Source organism: Paralichthys olivaceus, chromosome 10 (genome assembly GCF_024713975.1).
Source record: "Paralichthys olivaceus isolate ysfri-2021 chromosome 10, ASM2471397v2, whole genome shotgun sequence".
In the NCBI taxonomy this organism is placed as follows: Eukaryota; Metazoa; Chordata; class Actinopteri; order Pleuronectiformes; family Paralichthyidae; genus Paralichthys; species Paralichthys olivaceus.
Window position 1 is genome coordinate 17691484 of NC_091102.1, and position 27018 is coordinate 17718501.

General features: G+C 40.6%; 2 protein-coding genes across 4 annotated transcripts in view; one reads left to right on the plus strand and one right to left on the minus strand.

The window, feature by feature from the left end:
* LOC109631408 (neuropilin-2) overlaps positions 1-13189 on the plus strand; it is a 94065-nt gene extending 80876 nt beyond the window's left edge. For 2 of the 3 annotated variants that reach the window (XM_020090148.2, XM_020090150.2), the window contains 2 exons: positions 8926-8988; positions 10235-13189. In XM_020090148.2, coding sequence (XP_019945707.2) covers positions 8926-8988; positions 10235-10563 — 392 coding nt within the window. In that variant the 3' untranslated portion in view covers positions 10564-13189. Of the gene's footprint in view, positions 1-1909; positions 8322-8925; positions 8989-10234 lie in introns of those variants that run through there. The other variant, XM_020090149.2, reaches the window with a different exon arrangement.
* A 5686-nt stretch (positions 13190-18875) lies between these two features.
* Positions 18876-21698, minus strand: LOC109631121 (serine/threonine-protein kinase pim-2-like). The gene is made up of 7 exons (XM_020089719.2): positions 21132-21698; positions 20732-20826; positions 20253-20300; positions 19903-20124; positions 19418-19595; positions 19130-19303; positions 18876-19002 (listed from the first exon to the last, which is right to left on the minus strand). Exons 1-7 carry the CDS (start codon positions 21433-21435, stop codon positions 18905-18907), a joined length of 1119 nt encoding a protein of 372 aa, XP_019945278.2. The 5' UTR covers positions 21436-21698; the 3' UTR covers positions 18876-18904.
* Positions 21699-27018: the final 5320 nt, after the last annotated feature.

The window sequence follows — 27018 nt, forward strand, 5'->3', positions numbered from 1 at the left end:
TCACCATATAAGGAGCTTCTCTACTTCTGTCTCTTTACTTTTTCCTGTTCTTCTTCCCTTTCTCTATTTATCTCTATTTCACTAAACAGGGTAGTAAATAGGAGTAGTGAATCAGTTTGTTTCTTATTTTCAGTTGCTTTTTTCTATTTTGGAATATTTTGTATTCGGTCATTTGTGCCCATGTCGATGTCAATCACATTTAGTGATTGTTTAAGGTTGAATATGGTTACTGCACGTACGTTTGTATATAAGGTATGGTATATAAAGTTTACAAAAGGTGTGCTTAAAATTGTTTAAAAGTGTATTTGTGTTTGTGTGGATGTGTACCTATTGTGTAAATGAATGAAAGACAATCAGAGCAGCACACACATGTACACACACACTGGAATAGGGGAAAAAAAGGCTAATTCAGTGATTCAAAAAGTCAGACTTTCTTGAAAACCACACTTTTTTTTAATATCATTTTAGGAATGGCCCTCAAGTATTCCTCCTTTCCTCTCCAGAAAAGCAAAGTGCTTTCTGCAGCCCTGAAAATCATCTGTTTTAATCCACTGGAAGTCTCTCTGTACTCTGAGTGCAGCTTCATAATCAAAGCTCATTTTAAACCCTGAAAGAGTACGTCTTTACTTTAAAAAAGACCCGACAAAATTAAGCTGCTTTCTTTGAGGTCTGTATCTCTCCCTGCACCTCTCCATCCTCTGTTCTTTCATTATTCTTCTCCTCTCTCTCAGTCTCCATTTCCTCTTTCTTTCTTCCTTTCTTTCTTCCTCACATTCTTTATTTCATTCCCTCCCTTCTTTCTCTCTGTCTCCGCGTCTTCCGCAACCTGTCTCTCATCGGGTTTCTTTCACAGTGAGTTGACAGAGTATTGAAGTTTCAGACAAACCCTTTAATGCAGGATTAAAGATATCATGGCAGGATTAGCTCTCTCCCTTCACTCCCCCTCCTACACACCCTCTCCCCTCTCTCTTTCCAACACCCCTCTCTGTTTCGCTTCATTCTTTCTTCCAATAATGCCTCCTCTCTTATCCCTTCTCTACCCCTGTAATTTCCCCCCTTCTCTTTCTCTCTCTCCATTTCTTTTTCCTTGCCACTCGACTCCTTTCAATGCGATCTCGCCCTGATAAAATGTAGCTGTGTTCTGCTGAATACAACCACTTAACACTCCCCACCCTTTGTTGAAATCAGCTAGACACTGCATTCAAGGCTTTGCATTTCTCTGGTCGAATGTGGACGCATGGCATGAGCCTTTGCGTGTCGGTGTGCAGCTAATGCTTGTTATGTCTGCATCAACCAAGAATACTATGAGTAGAAAAGTGCTGTAGAATATGTTTCGAGACATTTACATAAATCTGAAAGCTGTTTTTTTTTTTGCTTAATGTTAATACAAAATGTTATAGCAGTTGATGATTCTGATACGAGCTAGGAGATAATTTCATTTCACTGCTCGAGTAATTTATTGCACCGTAGTGTTGCTAAGCCTGTCAAGCTTTTCAATTCCCGCACATCAAGTGTGTCCCTAGACAGTCCATCAGATTTGCACCAACCTTTGCAGGCAGATCTTTCAATAAGGTACATGTTAGCCAGCAACAATAATTATATGCATATACATTGTTTACTACTGTATAGGTTTTATAGCCAGTCATGCTAACTGTTACTAACAATTTTAAACTATGCCCTCCACACCCATGTTCAGTATCAGTCTCACTACAGACTCACACACAATTTACCATGTGCAGAAATCTGAAGCTTGACAGACCTGCTGTGCCTAGTTCTGGTCATGATGTGACAATAGCTGCCCGAGGGAAGGGTTTAGTGACGGTTAGACAGTCGACAGCACTGCTGTGGTCTGCATGCCTGCTTCGCTCTTCCACAGAGCCAACCAGTAATGTGTCCTCCTGCCCTCCAGGGGGTGCCATATCTGGGATGGAGCCCACAGTAGACACTGTGGTGGCACAGCCTGTCCCCGCCTACTGGTACTATGTGCTGGCGGGAGTCGGCGCCATCCTGCTGCTGGTCACCGTTACCGTGGTGGTGATTCTGTGCTGCCATCGGTACCACTGGGCAACCAAGAAGACCAGCAGCAGCGGTCATCACCATTCAGTGATGTACCACAGCAGCCAACATTCAAATCAGCAAGCTCCCCAAAACTGCTACCAGAACCAAAACCTCAGCTATAATCTGATCCACAGCCCCGACCAAAACCACCTGTACCCGGGAACCGGGCCGAGTCCCGACCCCATGCTCACCATCAGACTGGAGAAGGATGACACCTATGATTCCCAGTGTTGAGACAACTGGACAGTGTGAATGATACAGATTTATCAGAGAGCTTTTCTCAAATAAAGTGATGGACGGGTGTGAACACTCCCTGAAATGAATGACAACAGCAGTAATTCACCACTTTTCATTGATGTGAAGTTACACTGAGCAGACACTAGTTCCTGTTGCATATTACTGGTCTAACTGACGGACCAGGATGCACTGTTGCTAAACTTCCTCGTTGGCTGGAACTGGTAGAATAAGAAAAGTGCAACTTCTGATGCTAAACTTGGGGAGATTGGATGAAATTACTGACTCTGATGAGGGCCTCTTGACAACAACAACAACAACACCACAGCGCAACTTTTCTTTTTGCTTCTTCAGCGGCACAACAACCTGAAAGTGAGCTGGAATCTGAACAGAACAACAAAGTCACATGCAGACTGATACATAGACCGTGGACAATATGCAGTGTTCTGTAACAGTTTATTTTTCCTCTCTACACCGCTCGGGTCTGCAGCTTGGACACTTGCCTGTCTCCAAATACCTTGTCTGACAGTGAAGGGATTTACACACAGGTACAGGGTGAGAGAAGACACAGTGTGTGCTGCATCAAAAGAGAAGGCTATTTCTTTGGGACTGAATGAAGCTGCAGTTTATTTGTTCGCTGGCCTTTGAGGGACTGCGAGTGACACAGATTAAGGAGAGAAAAGGGAGAGGTAAAGGGAGAATTAGTTCCGCCTGTCCAGCTGTGACTGATAGACAGCTACACGCATCCAGCGTGTGTGCAGCTTCTTTGGTGTGTGAGCGAGGAGTCGGTGTTGTGCCTGCGTTTACGCAAAGGAAAGATAGGATGAGACAAACACTCACACACTGCATCCAAACATGCAACACACACACTTACTGTATGCACGGACACCTCAATACTTCTCAAATCCTGCGTGTCAGAGTGTGTCAGTGTGTTTGTCATAACATCCTGATATGCCTTTTTTTTTTAAACGTGCTTTAAAACAATTACCTCCTCACCTCCAGAACGAGGTTGTGCCTCAGTGTGAGATTTGTTGCCTGGTTGATTATCACATGGATAATCTGATTCCTGTTTCTGTTGATGATCAAATTAAACATTTTAGTAACTCCTGCACATACGTTAGACTGAGTGAAGGAAACTAAACAAAACACAATGATAAATGATATTGAGTATCTAAAGGCGCAGGTATGTTTTCTACAACGGAGTATTAGGGCCATGTTAGTGAAAAAAAAATTTCAAGAAATAAAAATAAAGTCACAACATTACAAGAAAAACTCTGTTAAACATTACGAGGATTTTTAGGAAATAAGATGGCATGAGAACTGGAACTAATCTGAGATTCCCTCCTCCAAAACAACTAAACCTCTTTGAATCGCGCAGATGTAACGATAAACCAAATATTTTCCCCTTTATAAAAACTCCCTGTTGGTGTTTTTTCCCCGAAATAGACATTGTCTTTAAAAATCTTTTCTAAGTCCTGGTGCTGATGAGCCAAAATATGATGTATTTTGTTTAGTGAGACTTATTCTATAAGTATAAGTGAACAAGATGCTCCAGATTCCTCATGTAAACGCAGTGTCAGGCTGATCCTCTGATGTTCCCCCTGTGAAATGACACATAGCCTAAAATCATGACTTTATTAACCCAAAAATTCTTAGATTTTAAGAGTAAAGTCAGAATATACTTTATTGTCGAACCCTAAGGTTTTTTGTTTGGCCATAAAACTCTGTTGTAGTTTTTCTCGTCTCTGCATGTGAGAAAAACATTTTTATGCTGTGCTCAATCATTACATTTTGAGTGTTATTCTGACAGATCCATACTTTTAAGCAGATTGGTCTGGTAACGTAAAAAAAAAAAGTTACCAAATTGCCAGTTTTGCTTCTATTCAACAGGTGAGACCAAACATGCTGTGACAAAGAGTATCTTACTAATGAAGCTTTTTCAGGAAATAACTTATTCACAGCTCGGTTTATTATTGATCCTTTTATTCACCATAGTCTGTTAAATTAGACATGGTTCCATTTCACCGATACTGTCAGACAACTATTCTAAACTATGTGTTTTTATTTATAAATCACGTGTTCTTGTTCACTCAGATGTTTATATCTTGGCATGAGCTGCATATTGCTCTGCAGAAAGTGAGTTTACCTGAAAGATTTCAGTCCAGTGTAACCTGATGCACTTCTGTTAAGTTGTTTTACAAATGATTTTGCAATGTTGAATTTAACATTAGCACTTTTCTTCATAATGTTGACTTATTGAAGGTTGATTGGTTGACTTATTCTTACGTCATTGAGTAATGTACCAGTGGTGAGTTAAACACCATTGTTTTTCTTTCTAATCTCAATCATAGTAGGTCAACGTGTATTTTTGATGTTTAATAGTTCAACTATGTTTATTTTTATACTTACTGACTTTTGTTGTAAGGCTACAGTTTTGTTGATTGTGCTCACTGAGATGATCTTAACAAGTTTTTTGACTTTCGTTTGGGATGAGATCCTCAAGTTTAAACCATTTTGCAATAGCAAATGTGTGCTTGTTATCTAAAGCATCATGTTGAATCCATATAGGCCACAAAAGTAAATCAATATGTAAAATATTGATTATATTGAAAACATTTTTTTACTTTTCTTTGTTTTGGATTGAGATGACCTGAAACTTTTATTCAGATCCACTCCTGTGAAATAGTCTGTATAGTTCTTGTTTTCTTGACAAATCACCATCTTGGGTTTTATACTCTCGTATATATATATCATTTTGGTTCATGCCCGAATCCCACAGCCTTTTTTTCTTTTCATATTGTTCAATCCAAACCCATTGTTTCTATTCTACTCATACCCGCCATCGCAAATCTTCGTAGTAAAAAACACGAGAGAAAAGGAGAGGCAGAGAAGGAGAGAGCAAAATCCCTTGGAGGAAAAGGGCCTATTAAGCAAGCCCCCTTTTACCTCCAAACAATGCGTCCAGAGATGGAGTGAGATGAAAGAAAAAGGAGGGAAAAAAATGCTCTCTATATACTTTCTAAAGATAGATTTTTTTTCCCCTTTACTGGGAAGGCAAACAGGGAGGCAGGTTGCAAGGTTTTCGAGTGATGGAAGGAGGAGGGCAGGTTGTTTCAAACACAAAAGCAGATGAAAGAGGTCTTTTGGCAGAACAGACCGGATAATGGAGACACACATAACATGCACTGCACACATATTTTACACACACACACAAACCTGCGTAAGCAGAGAATCTAGATTTCCAATGCAGAGTCAAATCTTTGCACACTGTACACATTCACTTACTTTATTATATTGTTTCTCATAATATTCTGTTTTGTGCTTTAGTCAACAGGCACTTTACTTTTTTGTGCTTGCATATCCATTTTCTGCCTCCCTGGCACCCTCTCCCTCCCATTTCAATCGACTTGCGTATGATTTACACATTATGTGACTCATTCTAACAGCCCGCTGCTGTAACCCAATCAATGTGGGTCTGAAAATTCAAATACAGGAATGATATATGACAGTATTTATGTTGTGCTGCCCATGCACTTTTTCTTTTCCATCCACTCTCTCTCTCTATCAAACTTTTTGCAAGATTTGGAAAATGTGCTGGCATCTCCTCATGCGGCACTTTTAAATCAAGCTTCCCTCCCTTCCCTCTCCCTTCCCCATCATAGACTACTTTGAAGCCTTTTAATATTTCTAATTAGTTAATGGAGCTGATTGCGTTCATAAAACCCTGCAGTAAGCATTTCTAGCCCACAGGCCATCTCTACTTTTTTTCTCTTTCCTCCTCCTCCTCCTGTTTCCTTGAGAAATATTACAAGTGAAAGCACTAACAGGTCCTTGGGCCCCAACTGGCGCTGCATATGGTGCCAAAGAGCCATCCATGTCTATGCCTGAATAAAAGAGCCCCCTTTTTATACTCTCCTCTTTACTAATTGGAGAGTGGAGATAAAATGGGGCTACGGGGAGTTTTAATCTCCTCTCAGATCCACATGATGATTCTTCTCAGGATCCTCGCCTGAGGGTTTCAAGTCAGGATCATTAGAAAGTGGTCGTCCAAAAGAGTGTCCGAGCTTCTCTCTTTCTCTCTTCTTTTTAGAATGCTGCTTCTTCTGCTACCTCTCCGCCTGTAATTGAATGTTTAGTCAAGACCTGCAGTGATTTCAGTTGACTATGTATAAAGAGAATTTAGAGGGCCTGCAGTGAGACTGTACAGAGATCAGAGGAGAAGAAGACAGAATAGATGCTTCAAGTCTTACATGCAGATCATGTTTAGTATAGGACCTCTATCCAGTCATATTATTAACAGTGAGACTACAGGGATCAGCTTTATGAAGTTGAGCAGGTTTTTAATTAGATACAAGATAATCAGCTTGAACAGTAAATTCAGAATAACTGCATTTTTATCACAAAACAACATGACAAGATCATCTTATGTCGTAAAACTGTTAGTTAAAAACAACTGCCCATTTTATTAAAAAACATGGTCAACATCTGCAGGCCGCTCTGGAGTTCTATTGCATGCTTTGATATGCCTGCCTGTCTGTCAGTCTGTCTGTCATAGTGGGTAGCTCTGTCACCTCAGAGCAAGAAGTGCGCTGGGTTCGAATCCCGGCCAATTTAAATTGTCTGTATGTGTGAATGTGAGGGTGAATGGTTGTTTGTCTCTGCATGTTGGCCCTGTGAAACGCTGGTGACCCGTCCAGGGTGAACTCCGTCTCTCAGCCCCTACCTGGCAACCCTCAATAATATAGATTAGTTGGTATAATGGATGGATGTTTTGGTTCTTGTCTCTCATTTTTTCATTTTTCTCAGTTTGGTTGATGTGAAATCACAGATCTTATAACTTCATACTGAATTTTAGGAAAATCTACCTTGATGATGTCATTTTTTAAATCAATTGAATGAACTGTTTTGCTGTTTTTCTTTGATTTCCTTTTCTTATAATGAAGGTTTTTTGAATTAATCAGAAAGATTATTTCTTGTTATAAATATGTTAAAAGCAAGAAAAGACTGATCATTCTGAAATGTGGCCTCAGTGAGGGATGAACTTGAGTCGGATTTCATTCAAACTCTGACTATTTTAGCCTCACTCAAACTGAATGAAAACCAGAGTGGAATGTTTATCTGCTTAAGCCTTTATCCCTGGCTTCAGCCACATCACTGTTACATTTAATGTTGTGCACTTTCTCTGCCTGTGTGAAGGAGACCCCTCGACTTAATGATTGTCTTTTTGACTTGCGCTGGATTATACTACTATGCACTTAAAGTAAAAATAAACAAATGGAGAGAAATTATATCAATCAAGGAATCATACATACAATCAAATAATAAGACTTTAATAAAAGTAAATGTTCAACAACCACTTATTGAATATATTGCAGTTGGTATAGGGATTTGTTGGTTTTTAATTGAAATAAAATTGAGTCCGTTTGTTTCTTTTATCCTTTATGATTCACTGAATCACTTCTTTGATTTCAAGGAAATTAGATAATTTAAATTTTTAATCAGCAAATATATTTATTTCAGCGACAGCAGGTGTTATTTAAAAGTATTAATCTGTTATATTATTTACAGTCTGAAGAGTACTGGAAGTCTGTAAAGTCTCTTTATTCATGGTATAATGCGGTGATGTTAAAATTGTCTCATAGAAAAATGACCTTACCGTACTGAGGAAATGAGTCTCTGTATCTTTCTTTCATATCTACCAAATTAGTTTTTCACCTCTTATCTTTTGAATATGGTTTCACTTTATAATGTGTTTTTGGTAACGTTGCCCCTGCAATAAATGGTTATCAGCTGCCCAGATATTGCTCAGTTTTTTTTTTCTTTTTTTCTGGGGACTGTAATAGCAATTTCCTTGAATAAAACTGAATTGAAGCAGAATTGAGCCTCCCAACCCTTCACAGCCTTGCACCGTGGCCTGCCTCAGAGATATTAAGAGGTGATTTAGCTTGTTGAATTCCATTGACTTGGGATAAAAAAGAAAATGTTGTGGGGGAATGTGAAGGTAATAAAGGTGATATTTTTCTATGAAACTGTTTTTGTGTGATTTTGCTTTTCTCTGTGGCTCAGGAGGTAGAGCGGGTTATTCACTAATCGGATTCCTGATTCCTCCGGTCCATGTGTTGAACACCCAAATTGCCCCCAATATAGCATCTGTGTTTGAGTGTGTGTCTAATAGAGAAGTGCTGTATGAATGTGTGTGTGTAAAGCACTTAAAGTGGTGAAAAGCTCTGTAAAAACGCAGCTATTCTCGCTCCTCCCTACATTGCAGCTCATTCTCTTGACTCTTTTCATTTTCAAGCAAATAAAAAAAGAGCATTGATGCTTATCACATAATGAAACTTGCCGGTTTTATGCAGGTGTAGTGTGGCTGAAATGTTTGGTTATTTCCCCTTGATAGACTGAGCACAGAACAAAATGGCTTAGTGGAAATCTTTGGCCTGATCTCTTTTAAAAGCTTCAACCAGATCACTCCCTCTTTGAGCTGTTTGTGTAGTTTGATTTCCATCTACAAATGCAGCTTGTGTGCTGACAACAGAAGAGATGGAGAGATGTTATCACGGTGTGCGGACTCTAAAAAAGCTCTGGCTTGACTGGATGGTTGAGATTAATACTGTTGCTCTGTCTTTTAAACAGACCCCAGGCCCATGGATTTCGGAAAGGATCCTGTTTACAACGGCAAGCACCCAATCGATGGCGGTGAGCTTTTCCTCTTCTCTCTCCTCTCCTCTAGTCTCCTCTCTGCCTAAAGCTATACTGGCTGTTGTTCAAGTCTCACCCGGAGTACAGTGAAAATTGCTCTTTAAGCTGAGGCATGCCTATGGCGCTTCGTTTTACTTGTGATTTTGCAGGAAAAAAGCCTGTGGCAACAGTGGCAATCTCTGGTGTGTGTGTGTCTGTGAGCAGAGAGAGGTGAAGAGTGTGTTAGTGAGCATGCAAAAGTGTGTGTCTGTCTGTGTGTGCATGTTGGTGTGCATTTCCTCTCCTCCTCTTTCATGTTCCCTGGCAGACAAAGTGAGACAGACAGCTTCCTCCTGGGCACCTAGAAAAACATCTGTCTGTAACAATCACAGTTTACTTCCTGGGTGTGGGTGTGTATCTGTGTCTAAGCATGTGTTACTATCCCTTGTTTCTCCCAACCCCCTGACAGGTACAAGAAAAGTACTCAGCCTTTACCTCACTAAACAAGACTATTTACCGTCTGTTCACTGCTGTGTGTGTGTGTGTGTGTGTGTGTGTGTGTGTGTGTGTGCGTGCGTGTGCGTGTGTTCCCCTATAAAGCAGTCTGAAATGCACCACTTAATTGTTAATTGCCTTGTTCATGTATATACATTAATTAAGTGGATTAACACAACTGCTTATACCAAGTAGATACACACTCATGGCACACACCAGAGAGGACCTCTGCAGTAATTCATTTGATTATGCTTTCAAATTTAATGAAGTCAGGTGTAGTCAAAGAGTTAACTGTTCTTGAATGCATCAACCATGACAGACAATTTCCCTCTAATACAGCTTAGAGGGAGACTGTGACTTTTGAAATAAGACCACATTCTTTTTATTATGTATGAAATATTATATAAGAGTGAGAAAACACACAGTTACTCACTTAAAGGGATTGTTCACCGAAAAATGAAAAAGTACTCGTTAGCTACTCACCACTACACTGATGGACGGGTGGGTGAAGTATTTGAGTCCACAAAACACTGTCGGATATCAGGGTTAAACAGCGTTGCAGCCCAATCCAATACAATTGAAGTAACTAGGGATCGATTCTTGGTGTCATCCAATGTCCGTAAGCCCTGACATTTAAATTTGCCTTGAAACAGCATCATTTACACCATGTTTCAAGCCTTAATGTTAGTTAACTACATTATATCATAACTTTACATGAGCATTTCTCATGTACAAACATGTTTTCTGAAGTTTGCTGTTTTCCCTCCAGACTACCTCTTCCCAGGGTGGCCATCCTCCTTTTCCACCCCCTCCTCCTCTGACATGGACCCTCCCTCCGTCACCCTGGTGTCGGAGAAGGATAAGGACAATGCCTGGCTGTACACACTGGACCCCATCCTTCTTACCATCATCGTGATGAGCTCCCTAGGCGTCCTGCTGGGTGCCATTTGTGCTGGGCTGCTCCTCTACTGTACGTGCTCCTACAGCGGGCTCTCCTCGCGCTCCTCTACGACACTGGAGAACTACAACTTTGAGCTGTACGACGGTATCAAGCATAAAGTAAAAATAAACCAGCAGAGGTGCTGCTCAGAGGCATGAATAGAGGGAGGACAACTTCGGAGAAAGATGGGGAAAGACGTGTTCCATGATCCCCTGCAAAAATCATTTAGTTCGCAGTTTGGACTAAGAAAACACAAAAAAGAAGCACTACCTGCTATTTCAATCCCCAGAGTCCCCCTCTTGATACCTCCTCTCTCTGATGTCTAAAGGGGTAACGTTCAACCCAGAATTTCCCCACCTTCTTGTGTGCCGGGGGAACTTGTGATGTTGATTTCCCCTACATACTATGAGGCCTCAACTATGGGAACATCTGACCCCACTCCTCCTCTACTTACAGCACCATATCTCCTACGCCTGCAGGAGAGAGCCTGCTTGATTCTAAAAGCCTGTGAATGAATGAAGGAATGAATAAATGAATATGAATGAATATAACCCACAAGCCACTGGAATTAAGCTGAGAAAGGAGAAGGACCAGAGCACCCATGACAATCTGGACATTTGGACCACAGATGACAGCACAGTCAAGGGTGAAAATATTGGTGACGAGATTCTTCGTGAATTTGACCTTCGGCTGGTACTCTGCTCAGATTCCGAGCTTTTGAATGTGTCGAATAAAGACTCAATCAAAAAATGTAAAAGTTCCAGCCTCTGACTGTTGGCAAAGACTTTCAGCACCAGTGGACCGTTTAACATGGGTACTTTTGACTGAAATCAACACATATCAAGTGAATGCCTACCCCCCCCTAAAGAAGTATAAAAAGATATCAAAACACAACTGTAATGAATCTAGATTTCTAACGTTGAAGAAGGAAAAGAGGATAAAAAGGACATTTTCTTTTTTTTAAATTTTGTTTCTGAAAGTTTTCTATATATGAGTTCTGTGAGTTTCAAACGTCCATTAGCCTGCTGTACGGCACACGCTCGCTCCTTTGTCTGCCCTCGGTCTGCGCTTTGTGAAACCAGTGGCATAGAAGAGTAATGGTGACTGTTTTGTTTTAGACTTGTGTCTGTTTTGGGAGATAAAAGGTTAAGAAAAGTCAGCTTCAGTTCGTAACCGCCCTGTAGAGCTCTTATGTCATTTTTAGACTTACTTTATCGTTGTGTTGGACTTCATGGTCTTAACTGTTTCTTCAGTCCTTTTCTATTTTGGCACATTTTCCATTACAGATTATGAGTCTTTAAGAATAGAGAAAAGGTCAAATAAGAAGGAGGACAGTAACTTAGAGGTTTATCTAAATCTAACATGCTGTTATGGAGTTGTGCTTTAGATTCAGTATTCAGTCTTTGGTATATATCTATATTTTTTGCTTTCCAGACTGTATGATGCCCAAATGATGGACAGACACTGTGTGAACAAAATGTCAGTGATTGTTTTACTGCAACCTATGGATTGCCAAAGAGCTTGTATGTGCACATGGGGTCTGAACAAGTGTTAGAAAGAGGCTGGGTGGAAAACAGACTGATCAATGACCCTGCCTTTTATCCACCTCTCTTAATGTCACCCCGTGAATGAAGGACGTCCAAAAATGGGAGGAAGGAAGGAAAGAAACAGTGACTAAAGGAGGAGAATGGAAATTGTACCGTCGACTTTCTTGGACACACAATTGAGCCTTAAGCTAACTACAGTATACGCTGTATCGGAGGACAGCCATTGAGGAGGGCCAGTGCTGCTGGAGAGACTGATGAACAGCAGGAGAATCACACACAAACACACACACACACACACACTCACACAGAAAGATAGACAGTCAGAAAGAAAGAGAGAGAGACAGAAAGGGGACTAAAAGAAAAGTCAACTAAAACTTCTGGAAAGATCATGGTTCTAATTAAAAAGGAAAAGTCTATATAGCCTACTGATTTAAAGTGAAAACTTCTGGCAATATACTTGATTGCTTTGTGCATCGAGCCATCCATCCTGACCTGTAGAGTATTTATGCCACACTATTTGTTGCTAGTTGAATGACAGTTGCAAATTAGCTCTAGTTGAATTAATGGGAGACTTTTGCACTACGGGCCACATGGCAACACAAAACATAGCAAGAAAAGAGTCAAACATTTCAAACTTGTTCCTTTGCCTGGAGCCCCCACTATTTCTTTTTGTCTTTCTCTCATCTTTCCTCTCTTTTCCTGTCAAGGGCATGTATGGATATGGAGGAAGTTGAAAGGTGTTCAGAGGAGAGATGGAGGGAGGGAAACAGTGGAGAGAGAGAGAGATGGAAGGTTTTCTGTCCATCTAACTGTGTTTTCATTGGACTTTTTTCCAAGTGCCTTGGAGCTCTCTTAATATGTCTCTCTATCTCTCTCTCACTATTTCTCTCTCTTTTTTAATCTGTCCCCAAACACACACACACACGAAACAGTCAATGCAGATCAGTGAGTACATTGTGAGACACACAATCATCCACAAGGAAAAACACTGCACACAACACACCTCACTAACTCTCTCTCTCTCTCGATTTTAACTTTTTCCCTCTGGACGTCCAGTTAGTATTACCTCTTCTGTCTCGATGGATTCTCACACACTCATACACACACATGCACCCTACATTAAGACATAACTGCGGCACTGGCCAGATAACTCAAACTGTTGTTTGTAGACTTTGTACAGAAGAATTTCTTTTTTAATGTTATTATTATTATTTAATAAAGGCTAAATAACAAATGATTTGTGGTTGTGGGTGTTAATTTCATCTAAAACTTAAAATGCTAATGTAAAATTTCACCTCATACTGTAACGGTAGATTGTTTTAGTTGTAAAGCCAAAGCTTAGGATTTATGTGCTCACACTGTATGGTGCAACTGTCTGAATCAACCTGACTGCTCACAGTGTACATGGGGTCCTGCAGACCAGCTCTGGTCCATTCATTTTTTCTAAGAAGAAGAAGAAGTGGAAGTTTGTTTGATTACAATGCTAAAAAGGCCTGCCTTTTTCATATGTGTCATTCTGTGCCAAAATGACCAAAAACAAAGGTATCATCGTAAATCAACAGGTGGGTCAGAAGGTGGCTGTGCAATGGCTTCACCCATAAATTACATTTCCTTCTTCCTCTCCTATTGTGTTTTACCTTTTTGGGCAGATGCACAGAGGGAAAATGTGCTGATTTTGGGGAATCATCTCTTAGCTATTCCTCAACTGTGCGAGAGCCTGACGATGGCCAACCAGAATGTATATATGTAAAGATGCATCTGGAGGGGAAGGGCAGATGGAGTAGACGTGTTGCCGAGAGCTCCCGTGAATGCTGAACTTTTCAAACTAGGGACGTCCCACCGACTTTTTTTCGAAGCTGCTTTGTGAGGTATTTGGGAGCGAGTTTCTGCCATCTCCACCAGAAATTGAAGGGGCTCATCACTCTCTAGCATCGAAACCGGCCCCTGGACAGCAGCCGCGACGAGTCATCCTCCGTCTACACTGGTACCAGGCGAAGGATCTCCTCATCAGAGAGGCACGGCGACGAGGGAAACTCGAATATTGCGGCCAGCCGATTCGGATTGTTGAAGACTACAGCCCTGAAGTTGTTAACCAGCGAGCGGAGTATAAAGGGGTAATGACTGAACTCTACAAACTGGGTTTGAAGCCTGCTCTGCTCTTCCCCGCCCAGCTCCGTCTGACGCTGCCCAGTGGAGCCAGAAAGTGGATCAGATCTGCGGACGAGGCGCGCAAGTACATCCAGAGTCTCCCCAAGTCCTCCACAACTTTGTAAAGGGACTATTTAATGACTTTGAACCCAGCAAAGCAAAGGTACCGACACTTTCTGTCCTGCCTTTCTACATGGTCAATAACAAGCTGGACGGCACACTTTGTTTATACTGGTGAATATGTTCAGTCCAGTGGTTCATAAGTGAGTATTTTAACGCTGTTCCTTTTGACGGCTTCCACAGTCTGTTACTAATATTACAAGCAAATCTCACGGTGTTGGATTTTAACTCTACGTTACCTGGAACTAGACGCTTTAAGTTATTTGTAATCATATCTTAGAGCTCACGTTTTTATTTTTTTTATTCTTTCTGTTTTGTTTCGTAAAAACCTTCTAGATTAGGTCTACATATTTTCTTTAGGAGGTGCACAGCTGAAAACAGAAATAGTTTTCCTTCAAGAAACCCATATTCGCAGCTCAGATAATGTCTGTCTGTTGTCACGATGGTTGGGGCAGGGATTTCTCTCCTCTTTTCAAACCAAAGCCCGGGGAGTTTCAATTCTCATCAGTCAAGATATTCCCTTTGTGCAACATAATGTGATCTCTGACAGGTTTGGTCGGTATGTGATTGTCTCAGGTAAACTATATAACACGCTTGTAGTATTCCTAAACATTTATGTTTTTTTTTGAATGACTGTTTTCATTGCTTCCAGATCTTAATACATACTCTCTTATCTTTGGATGTGATTTTAATTGTTGGTTGGACCCGGTTTTGGACCGATCTTCTACTAACCCCAGCCCGGCGTGTAGGTCAGCCCGTTCTATTCAAGATTTTCTCTCCAACTATGGTGATTGTGATATATGGCGTTCTTTGCATCCTTATGACAGAGAATACTCTTTTTTTTTCACACTTACTCAAGGATCGATTATTTCTTTATCGATAACAATCTTATTCCACTGGTTCACTTGTGTGCCTATCAGAGTATTGTCATCTCTGATCACACCCCTGTTGTCCTGACCATGTCTTTCCCTGGCCTCCCTCAGAGGAACAGACAGTGGTGATTCAATTCAACTTTGCTGTCGGATGATAACTTTGTCAAATTCATGCAGGAGGAAATAGCCTTTTTTCTTACCAATTGTGTGGGATGTTCTTAAGGCCTACCTTCGGGGGCAGATTATAGCCTACACCGCTCAAGTGAAGCATAAATCCCACCAAAAGCAATCAGACCTTGCCCACCAAATCAGAGAGATTGACAAACAATAAGCCCAGACTAACTGTCCAGATTTATATAAAAAACGGTTGGAACTTAGACCAAATTCGATCTGCTCACCGCCTACTCAATTGAACAGTCACTTTTAAAGAGTAAAACCATTTTTTATCAGACAAATCTGACAAATTATTAGCCAATAAACTCAAAGGTCATAAAGCAAAAGAAAATATCTCTATGATCCGGTTACCAACTGACCTTATAACTGAAGGCCACCTACAAATTAATGAAGTATTCAGGGACTTCTACACCCAGCTTTATACCTCAGATTGTCAGAGTGATTCCAATGCAATTTCTGACTTCCTGAGTGGTCTTAATATCCCTAGACTTTCATCAGACATAAAGAAGAGATTGGAAGAATCTATATCCCAGGCAGAAATAGCTTCAGCCATCTCTTCAATGCAGTCAGGCAAGTGTCCGGGCCCCGATGGCTTCCCGGCAGAATTCTTTAAGAAATTCTCTCTGCTGCTTTCCCCACTGCTACGCTCAGTCCTCTCTGAATCTTGCAGGCAAGTTTCATTCCCTCCATCATTTACTGAAGCCTGTATTACCCTTATTGCTAAGAAAGGTAAAGATCCGACTGAATGTGCCTCCTACAGGCCTATTTCCCTCATTAACACGGATGCTAAAATTGTAGCCAAGGTCCTAGCCCATAGATTGGAGACTGCCCTCCTTACAATCATATCCAAAGACCAAACTGGCTTTGTTAAAGGCAAGCAATCCTATTTCAATATAAGATGACTGCTTGACATTATCTACTCTTCCTCTGAAGATATCCCAGAAGGCATTGTCTCTCTTGACGCAGAGAAAGCTTTCGACCGGATTGAGTGGGTGTACTTGTTCGCTGTGTTGGACAAATTTGGCTTTGGCCCAGAATTTACTTCATGGATTAAATTACTCTATTCACAACTCACAGCGGTCAAGACCGTTTAGCTTGCATCGCGGAAGCCGCCAGGGGTGTCCCTTGAGCCCCATGCTTTTTGATATGGCCATGAGCCACTTGCTACAGCACTCCGTACTTGCAAGGACATATCTGGCATATAGAGAGGTAACATGGAGCATAGAGTTTCGCTCTATGCTGATGATCTTTTGCTTTTTATCTCTTATCCAACCACCTCATTACCTCTTTCACTGCTTAGTCAATTTGGTGAATTCTCAGGCTATAAATTAAACCTCAACAAAAGCGAGCTGTTCCCTATCAACAATAAGGCACAAGCCTTAGACTTTGCCAGTTTGCCTTTTAAAATTGAGAATAATAAGTTTTCCTATCTAGGCATCTCAGTTACAAGAAAGCACAAAGATTTATTCCAAGAGAACTTTATCACGTTATTAAATCAAACTAAACAAATATTAGCACAGTGGTCACCCTCGTCATTATCTCTTGTTTGATGTTTTAATTCAGTCAAAATGACCATTCTACCAACATTTCTGTACCTCTTTCAGGCCCTATCCTCTATGTACCCTGATATCAGCCCACATTGTATCAAATGTGGTTTCGCTGGGGCTTCGCTCATCCACATGTACTGGACCTGTTCAAGCCTCACCAACTATTGGAGGGAAATTTTCCATACACTCTCTCGGGTGTTAGGCACCAGGTTGGAACCAAGCCCGTTGATTGCTCTTTTTGGTCTCACAAAGGCATATCCTTTGTCTCCCTGCTCGCTAGATGACTGATCCTGCTCAGGTGGAGGGATGCCTCCTCTCCCACTCATGCACAATGGATAGAAGAAATCATGTCCTGCTTAAAATTGGAGGAGGTTAGATACTCTCTCAAGCATTCAAATGGGAGATTTCAGAAAGCATGGGGTTTTTTAAAGACATTTTGAAATAAATAGCTTATTGTTTGTGTGTGTGTGTGCATGTGTGTGCGTGCGTGTGTGTGTGTGTGTGTAAATTCATACACTGAAGTGGGTTTAGTTGGCAGCTTATGTGAAATCACAGTCATTTTTATTCCATGGTGCAAATAACTGCAGTATAGACGATACTACTTGCTTTAACCTCTGCTCTACTTTACAGTGTGTCCTAATTGGCTGCAACAGTAAAAAGTAAAATGCAAAAGTTTGGTTCTAGCCCTCTAATTAGCTTAGAGTCAGTGATCTCTCAACATCAGCATTTCTTCACCTCTTTCTTCTTCATTTTCTCATCTCTCCTGCCCTCGTTTATTCTTTGCTTCATCGTCTCACCGTTACACCTCTCCTCAGGAGACTGACCCGGTTCTCACGCTTCCTTTGACACAACAACACCCAGTTATACATGATGGGTGTGCACACTAGTACAGAGGCATCATTTCTGCATGGGCAAACACACACACACACACACACTTCAAGCAGGTCTCTTGTGGTTGGCCTTTGCTGAGAGTGTAACCTACTAACACAGATTTTATCTGCTTAGTAGCCTAAATCACTGATCATATAAAATCACACACAAACACAGGGGTGAAGACATTACGGTTATGAAGCATAGATGAGTACCGTTTAGAATCAACATCACCAGCTCTTGATACTTCCTGTCATGTTGACTCTCACTGACTCTTAGTGACTTCCTCTGTTTTACTGTTTTACAAAGTTTTACAAAGTAAATCAGCTCTCTGATGTTGAGAATACACCACCAATGTTTTGCAAAGTTAAGTTTTCTCAGTTTTAAAGTTATTTATTTAGATTTTAAGGGTTTTCTATGTAGAGACAGTTGATTAAATATAATGGGTAATGTTGCCCATCTTTATTTACAGTCAATATGTCAAAGTGGTACAGATGTGGAAATTTCAAATGGTAGAATTCAATGGCAATCCTGTTTATCTTATTTAACTTATTAAAAAGATGTCAAGAAAAAAGTGGTGAAATCACATCTGCCCAATTTGATAGGAAATAGTAACTTAAGAATTTATTTTATTTATTTTGTGCTCACTCATTTATTCTGACCCAGTAACCTCTATACTTATGCTTTTACCTCTACAGAAATCCCACAAGTGTTACTTTATAGACACCAAGAAATGCAGAAATACACTGTTAATTTGAGGCATGCAATTTTAGAGCAGGGGACTGAGAAAATGGCCTATAGGTGAGATTTTAAGGTCTTGCTTCTATGTAAAGTGCCTTGACATAATGTATATAATGATTTGGCACTATACAAATAAAACTGAATTGAACTGAATAGATAAGAAGAGTTTTGAATCAGCTCTTTGACTGCAGGCTGTAAAACCAATTGAAACTCAACTGTGTTTTCCCCACAGTGGATCAAAGAAATCAAACTGTTGGTGTGATCACTCTCCTGAGTCTAAATGATCCTTTATCAGTGACTTTATGAGACGGGACCTTGTCAATTCACCCTATACACTTAGCATGGAAGGTTTGGCTGTTAAAACCGTGTCTACTTGCAAACTTCCTGTGTTCAGCTGTCAAAGGTCAAAAGGCCTCAGGGGAACTTGTGTGGTCACAAAATAATAATTACATTTATGTTTATGACAAAAGATTAGTTTTTTTATTCTACAGACAACCAGGGGTGCTCCCGTATCTGCTCCAGTGTTGCACGTTTGTCCGATTGTAGAGCCAGACACATGCGCAACAGATCCTGGCACTCTGAGAAGAGAGACGACAGAAGAGAAAGGAAAGATTAGTCTGGAATCTGCATTGATATACTGCGACATGGAAGGAACACTTTAACTGCATACTATTAATACGAAAAACAAAGCTACTCTGATTTTACCATGGGACAGCTCATTGTTGATTTTCATCCCACTGTGGATGAAGTCACAGGTGTCCAATCGTGTGCTTCCATCCACCAAATCAAACAGCAGCACACCCAATTGCCAGACTGTGGTGGGGAGGGCCTCGTACCTTTTTGTTTTAAAAAACTCTGGAGGAGCACATGAATAGGTTCCTGTATGCAAAATAGACAGAAAGAAACAAAAGATAAGGGAAGAGGTGGGGACTTCAGTGAAAGTCATCAATACAAAGATCAACAGCTGAATGAAGAGCAGCAACAGAACCGTACCAAAGAAAGAGTGGTAAGGGGTATCTTGTGCATAGCAGCAACATCCAAAGTCTATGATCCGCACTCGAGGACCATCAGAGGTGGTTTGGATCAGGATGTTCTCCAATTTGAGGTCCCGATGGAACATATTCATGGAGTGCATCTCTATGGCTGCCTCCACCAGCTGCTTCATGATGATCTGAAACAGAAATACAGAGACACAGATGAGTTAGAGTGGTGAAGAAGGGACTGAAGTTACACTGATTATTGTCAAAGAAGCAGCTTTTCATCAAACAGGTTTGATGTAGTAACTGTCCTGGAGCTTCCCACCAGAAATCAATGCTCAAGAAACTATAGGTGTTTAAAGAACTTATGTTGAAAATGATTTTTGATCTAGTTTTGGTTGGAGTCAAATGAAATGTTTTCAAAATGATGACAGGTTCAGAAGTTCTGAACCTGACAGCAGCAGCTTAAAAAATGTCTGACAACTCAACCAGCTTCAGTACCTTTGCCTTGTGCTCGTCCAGTTGACCACGGTTACCCTTTAGGTAGTCGCACAGGTCGACACAGGGGGCCGGTCTCTCCATGACCAGGAAAATCTCAACGCCCAGATCGTACCAATCTAATAACTGTATCACTGCAGATTTGCCCGCCAAGCCTGCTGGACCTGCCGCTGCCGTCATGAAGAGCACCTCCAAGGGGACTTGAAGTTTCTCCCCATCGATGTCCTGATGGAAAACAATACACAATATTAGTGTTTCTGCAACTGTGGCAGTGTATGTGTGATTTCCTCATCAACAAAAGAAATACAAAAACAACAAAAATATAAAATTATTAATCTGATGAAGTTACTCACAAATGTTCCAATCTTTACAGTTTCTTTTGGCATGCATTTGATTGCCACCTGTAAGACAGAATCATATATCAGTACATTTGGTCAGCACAGTATGGTGAAAGTATGGATGGTGACTGTGGCCCAATCACATTTGACCCCTTCTCCCTACCACTTTCTTTCGAGGGTTATCTTATTAAAATCTTACCCTACAAAGTGGGACAGCCCTTCTAGAAGCCATAGATCATCAGTAGTAGTGGTGAAAACACGTCATCAATAGTCATCGATGTAAACAGACACGACAAAAGGTTTTCCAGTGATGTCATTGTAATAACATTGTTGAGATCTTAAATAAACCAATACTATCGCTAGCTGTTGCTAAAGTGACAAACCTACACTATCTAAATAAGATCTATGCCAAAGGCAAAGGGTTGGGGAGAAGGGGGAAATGGGATTGGACCTGTATGTATATTTGATGTGAAAATGAATACGATTCCACTTACCGGTAGAGAATCAGAATGTCTCTGACCAGCGTAGACTGTTCCGTAGCCTCCATCACCAATCTCGTGAAGCAACTGGTACTCGTTATCAAAGTCAGCTACACACAAATATACACACGTTTACAGTTGTGATAAACATGAAAAAATCTTGAATCTGTGACAGATTATGTTTAATTCATCTAATTTGAGTGAGTGCATTTTTTAAAACACAAGATCATATCACAATTAGATGCTGCTGAATGTGGATACAGAGGAATATTGAAAAGCAAAACCATAGTTGAATGCACTAATCCTAACTTTAACCCTAAAATCCAGAATTCAAACCAAACTACACAGTGTTATCTGTTGGGATCTTGCTTCATGCAAACAGAATCACAGATATTTTCTTTCTCACACAACTTACCTCTGCTGTAGTGGCCACTGAGGAAACAGATTCCGGTCTCTTCTTCGGAGGATGATTGGCCTCTGGAACTTAGGGAAGGGTCAGTGTCATTGTCGTCACCCCTCTTCTTCTTGCTGGGCGTCTCAACCTTTCTCTCTGTGGCCCTTGCAGTGCTACGTGCCACCTCAGGAGAATTGTTGTCACCCCTCTTGCTCTTGTTGGGCATCTCAACCTTTCTCTTTGTGGCGTTTGCAAAGCTCTGTGCCACCTCAGGAGGATTGCTGGAACTCCTTATGCTGGGAGACACCTGTTTCATGCAGGCCATTATTTTGCGTGTCACCAATCGATTCTTGAAAATGGTTTCGGTGGAATTTCAATTTTTAGAGACCAGAAAGCGTAGTAAGCTAGTTTGAGATCTGTAAAATGTTGTGGTTGTTGATCTTAATCGATACAATTTGAGAAAATATCCAACTGACGATATCCACAAACTGTGGATACAATATGGGCTGTGGATATTGTCCACAGTTTGGATATTGTGGATACTGTCTGAGGTTGACTTTGATTACATTGCCTCTAATGTTGTCTCTGATGTTGACTCTGATCACAGATTAAAGGTAAACACAACTGAATGTTTTTTGTTTAGTTTTGAATGTCGGATATTGTTGTTTTTCAAAGTTAAACATTTCACTTACATTTAATCATATTCATATTCTCGGTGTTAACTCAAATGAAGCATTTATTCAAATCAACATGTAAAAATGTTCATAAAACATACCGCAGTCACACTGGCTCTCTTTCTAACACACACACACACACACACACACACACACACACACACACACACACACACACACGCACACACACACAGGTTATTGCAGCTATTCTTATTAGGTCTTTACATTGACTTCCATTCATTCAGTCAGGAACACTTTGTCGTGATTTACCCATTTATTGCACAATGGGAACACAACATAACCAAAACCCTTTGCCTCATTATGACCAGGCTTTAGACCCCATGAGGCCCACTGGTCCTGACATGGTCTGTGCTTGTATTGGAAAGCACACACACAGGCACATGTGTGTGTATTATGAACAATAAACAAAGCCTCCCATGCAAACTCATTTGTCCATAATGTACAATGAGAAACACAACTTAGGCATTATGTATATATACTCGGCCAATCAAATCGACAATTTGTCCAGGAACAGACTGTATGATAGAACTAAAATATGTGATGCTGTTAGTCATATTATACCTGTCCACAATCAGTCTAAGAAACCAAGAAGGTCCAGTCTTTAGGTCCAATAATTGAAACTGAAAAAGTATGAGTCAGGAGATGTCAGTTTTTTGGATTGCTGCTCTGATTGTCTTTGATACTTTTACACAATAGGAACACATCCACACACACACACGTGATAGTCGGTAATTGGTTATAAATGTTTTTATTTTATTTTTATTTTGATAAGGTTCTAGTAGCCTAATATCTGTGGATGCTTTGCAATCGTTATCCAGCTGTTCTATCACTCCTCTCTCTCAGCGTCCCCTCCAATTATAGCTTTTCCATTCCTGCCTCTCTGTCTTCTAGAATACACAAAACCAAATGCACACTGCTCCCACATAAACCAACAGGCAGCCCCTTGTAAATGTGGTGGGTCTGGTATTTATTGGATGCAGTAATACCCAGCAGCAGTGTCGACAGTGAGGTGAACAAAATCTGTGCAGTACAAAGCTCTTCCAGCTTTACAGGCTTGGGTTGTTTTTTGTCTGTGTGTGTGTGTGCATGTGTGTGCGTGTGTGTGAGTAAGAATCCATGTGTGCATCCATTTTAAACATCTGCCCAGAGATGAGGCTGAGCCAACGATTCACACTGGACAACTCAAACGGCTGGTGTCTTAAGATCCAGCATCTGTCCACCGAGGCACTCCACTATTCCTAATATCCACAAATATTCACTTTGCATAATGGGTGTCTCCACGCCAATAGCAATCACAGTAAAAAAAAATTAGCATTAAACTTTTCCAACATCTGCAATCATGTTCTCCCATAAATAAAAACAACGTAATGGGTCATTTGTGCAAACAGCTTATTACAACGCACTGTTACATTTTATTGTTAAGTTACCACCGGGAGTCATGTGACACAGCATCAGTTGTTTTAGGAAAACAACAAGCTCACATTGCACTTCTGTCCATCCTGGGAGAGGGATCCCTCACATGTGGCTCTCTCTGAGGTTTCCACTTGTTTTTCCCCTGTTAACAGGGTTTTTTTCGTAATGGCTCCTTACTCTTGTTGAGGGTTGAAAACAGAGGATGTCGCACCTTGTTAAACTCTATATGGGACAAATTGTGATTTATGAATATGGGCTTTACAAATAAAATGTGATTGATTGATTAATGCATATTGCACAAGTTCCTCTTTCCCTCTTCAACAATTCTTTTCCTCTTTGCAATGTTTTCCTTCCCACCTCCAGCCCTCCAAATTATTATTTCTGTTCATAGCAATTTGGTCAATTAGTTGTTTGCACCTGTTCCCCTTTTATTTCTTTGCTTTCTCTTCCAGCTAATTCCATCAAATTGATATATTTTAATTATCTGAATATCAGAGACGACGGGCCTGGAAAGCACTTTTAAAATAATGAGCAGCAAATTGAATTTGCATGCTACGCAGTCTCTTACTGAATCTTATTTTCCCATTTGTAAAAACAAAACAAATAAAAAACATAAAGTAAGATAAGTGCAAAATGTCTCGTCTTTTACAGACTATATAAAATCCATTATGTGTGTTTTTCTTTTTTTTTTAATCTTCCCCCACTTGTGTGGGCATCAGGGAGAGAGAGTATTCATGGTTTTGGTTGCTTCCAGCACCCTGCTCTCCTAATGTCTCAAACTCACTGGCTGCATGCTGCTAAATCAAATTACATTTCATCAGACAAAAGCTTTTTTCTCACTACACAAGTACAAATAAGATTGTTGTAAATCTAATCACAGCATAAGGTTTATTGCTTTATGGTTTCTGGGTTTTCATTTGTTTGGCTGTTTGCCAGGTGCTACAAACTGTGCCTGAATATTTCGCCAAACCTAAAAGTTACACTAAAGCTGAGAGGACCATCTGAGAAACAATAGCCATGGAACCTTTCTTTGTTTTCTCTTAGTTTGTTTATTTCTTTCCTCCATCCATGACTCCTTTCGTTCAACAGTACAACTGCGCCCTGCTTCTCTTTTCAAACACCACCTCTCTTCTCTCTCTCCCTTCATGAAACATTTTATCACTAGTGACTTCTTTGACTGCTACTTTATTCTTTTACTTTTAATCCCTCATGATTCATTTGTAAAACATTTCATCCACATTCTGTTATGATGAGATCAGTCTCTCTGTCCAGTAGCCTCTGGCTTATCTTTAATGGCTGCTCAGCCACAAACACTTGTGCTTTTAGAGGAGGTTGTTGACATTAAGAATCTTAAACTATCCAAGGCTGTGGTTTTCCCCTTCAGTGATTGTGAGTTGTGTGTGTGTGTGTGTGTGTGCGTATGAAGATCCAGTCACAGTTTCAATGTAAGACATTTTATTAGAAATGCACAAGTACACATCACATACACATACTCTCTTCAGATGTGGAAACACTTGCAACGCACGCACACACACACACACACAAACACACAAACACACACACACAACTTACTGTACAGTACACACTGGCATTCCTCCTGATGACTCCTTATCCCATAAATAGCAACAATAGTCCTCAACAGGGCCCCAAAGGGAACCACAGAGTCATCTGCCACAGAGCCAATGCTTTCATCTATGTAGGTGGCACAGACTATGTGTGTGTATGTGTGTGCGCGTGTGTGTTTGTGTGTGTTGCAAGGGGTTCTTGCTGGCACCAGTAAAAGTGCTTATGTGTTGTACTCCCTGTCCTCACCACCACAGACAACCTCACTATGCTGCAGAAGAACCCACACCTGTCAATGTGTGTTGGATCGAACCTGATCTGACCAAAGAGCAGCCTCTCCCTTCTTCTTGTTCGTCTTGCTGTTCATCATACATACTTAGCCTTTTTTCGCCAAATTGGCCGACAGTATCGACTGTGTGTTTTGGGCCAGAATGAAACGTACTTCCTTAAAAACCAACGGCCTCACCTGAATGAGAGACAAATTAAATGCAATGCTAATTGAAGCATGTCTGTTTGGAAGTGGCTGTTTGATTGGACTGTGGTGATGCTGGTTAAAGCTTTCTTTCTGAAACCGAAAAATAATTTACCCACAGGACGTACAGTCCAGCTCAGTCATCAGATCCATAAAGCTGCACGGTGGCTGCTGCATAAAGAGCGGTTCACCTGTTAGTTGATAATATGATGTTATTAATGACTGTTTGGAGTAAAGGGTTGACATGTTGGTGCGTTGGTTAGCTTGGTCCAAAGACATGCAGATTGTGGTTAAGTTAAAAGTGAGTATGAATGGTTGTTTATTTCTGTATGTTGGCCCTTTAATATGCTGGTGACCTGACCAAGATGTCCCCCGTCTCCCACCTAATGTCAGCTGAGATTGACTCCAGCTCCTTATATGAGCCTCAGCAGGATAAGAGGTATAGATAATGGATAAATGGATAAATGTAAGTATAAATGAATGCTTGTGTTCATTGAAGTAGACTTCAGGGGACTGAGTCAGGTCAGCCATAGTTCTTCCAGCCTGTATGATGATCAATTTAAGGCAACAAGAAACATTTTAAAACTTGTTCCTGATGAACTGTAAAACACAGCGTGGTCAATCTGCATAGACGCTCGATGGTCTTGGAATTACTGTCCCCACCTGACGACCACAATTTGCTGTGATGGTCGTCTTTGTTCTCTTTGTTGCACCATTACACATTCTCCAGAATAACAAACAACCTTCTGGCCCTCTGTGATATTTTGTATTGAAAAATGTCTCATAATGAAACCAAAGGAAAAAATAAGTAATGATGCAAGTCAGTTCCTTCATCATGAGGTTTCTAATAATGCCTTGCTTTTCCAGTTTGTGTGTGTGTGCCCTCTTTACCTCTCCAAGGGATGAAAGTCCACAATCATTAATTTTCTAATAATGTCCCCATGGCTTCACATATGAACAGAGCTCCAATACATCAATCACACTTTGGAGTGTGCAAGTGTGTGTGTGTGTGTGTGTGTGTGTGTGTGTGTGTGTGTGTGTGTGTGTGCGTGTGTGTGTGTGTGTGTGTGTGTGTGTGTTATTTGCAGTTATATATGTAGCTTTCTTGTGTGTATCTGGGGGTATTTTTTGTTTGTGTGTGTGTGTTTCTCCATGTTGTGCATCTACCAGCGGCTCGGGGCAGTGTGTGCTTATTGGACTGGTGACAGACTGGTGTATTATTCATCAGCTGATGGAGAGTGACAGATGACTCCCTCTACAACTGCATACATGTGTATCTACGTGTTCATTTTAACAAGTAGTAAAGAGAAGGTGTGTTTTAGTTGTACTTGTTGTACTCTGTGTACCTTTTGTGTGTTTAATAAGTATAATATAATAAGTATAAATCAATCAATCAAATCATCATCAGTGCAACATCATCTTCTTAAAAGAAAAATTACCAATGAAACCTTATTAACAGGGGGGAAATGTAGAAACTTGGACAGAAGTGCAAAATATTCTATATGTAACTGAACAACATGTTATGGTTGCTGGTATGCACCTATTTGAAAACTTTTATTTAACAGAAAAAGAATGCAGACTTTTTTAGTCTTAATTACCACTAATAGTGCTTTAAAGTACAGTTGTGCCATTCTCCCATTCACACACACATTGTGCTGCACTTTTTTCATCAAAAATCATTCATACACAACATAATGGTTTGTGGACAACCCGTTCATTGGCCTCCATAAGTGTTTTCAGTGTCAAAATCGTACACTAACGACTG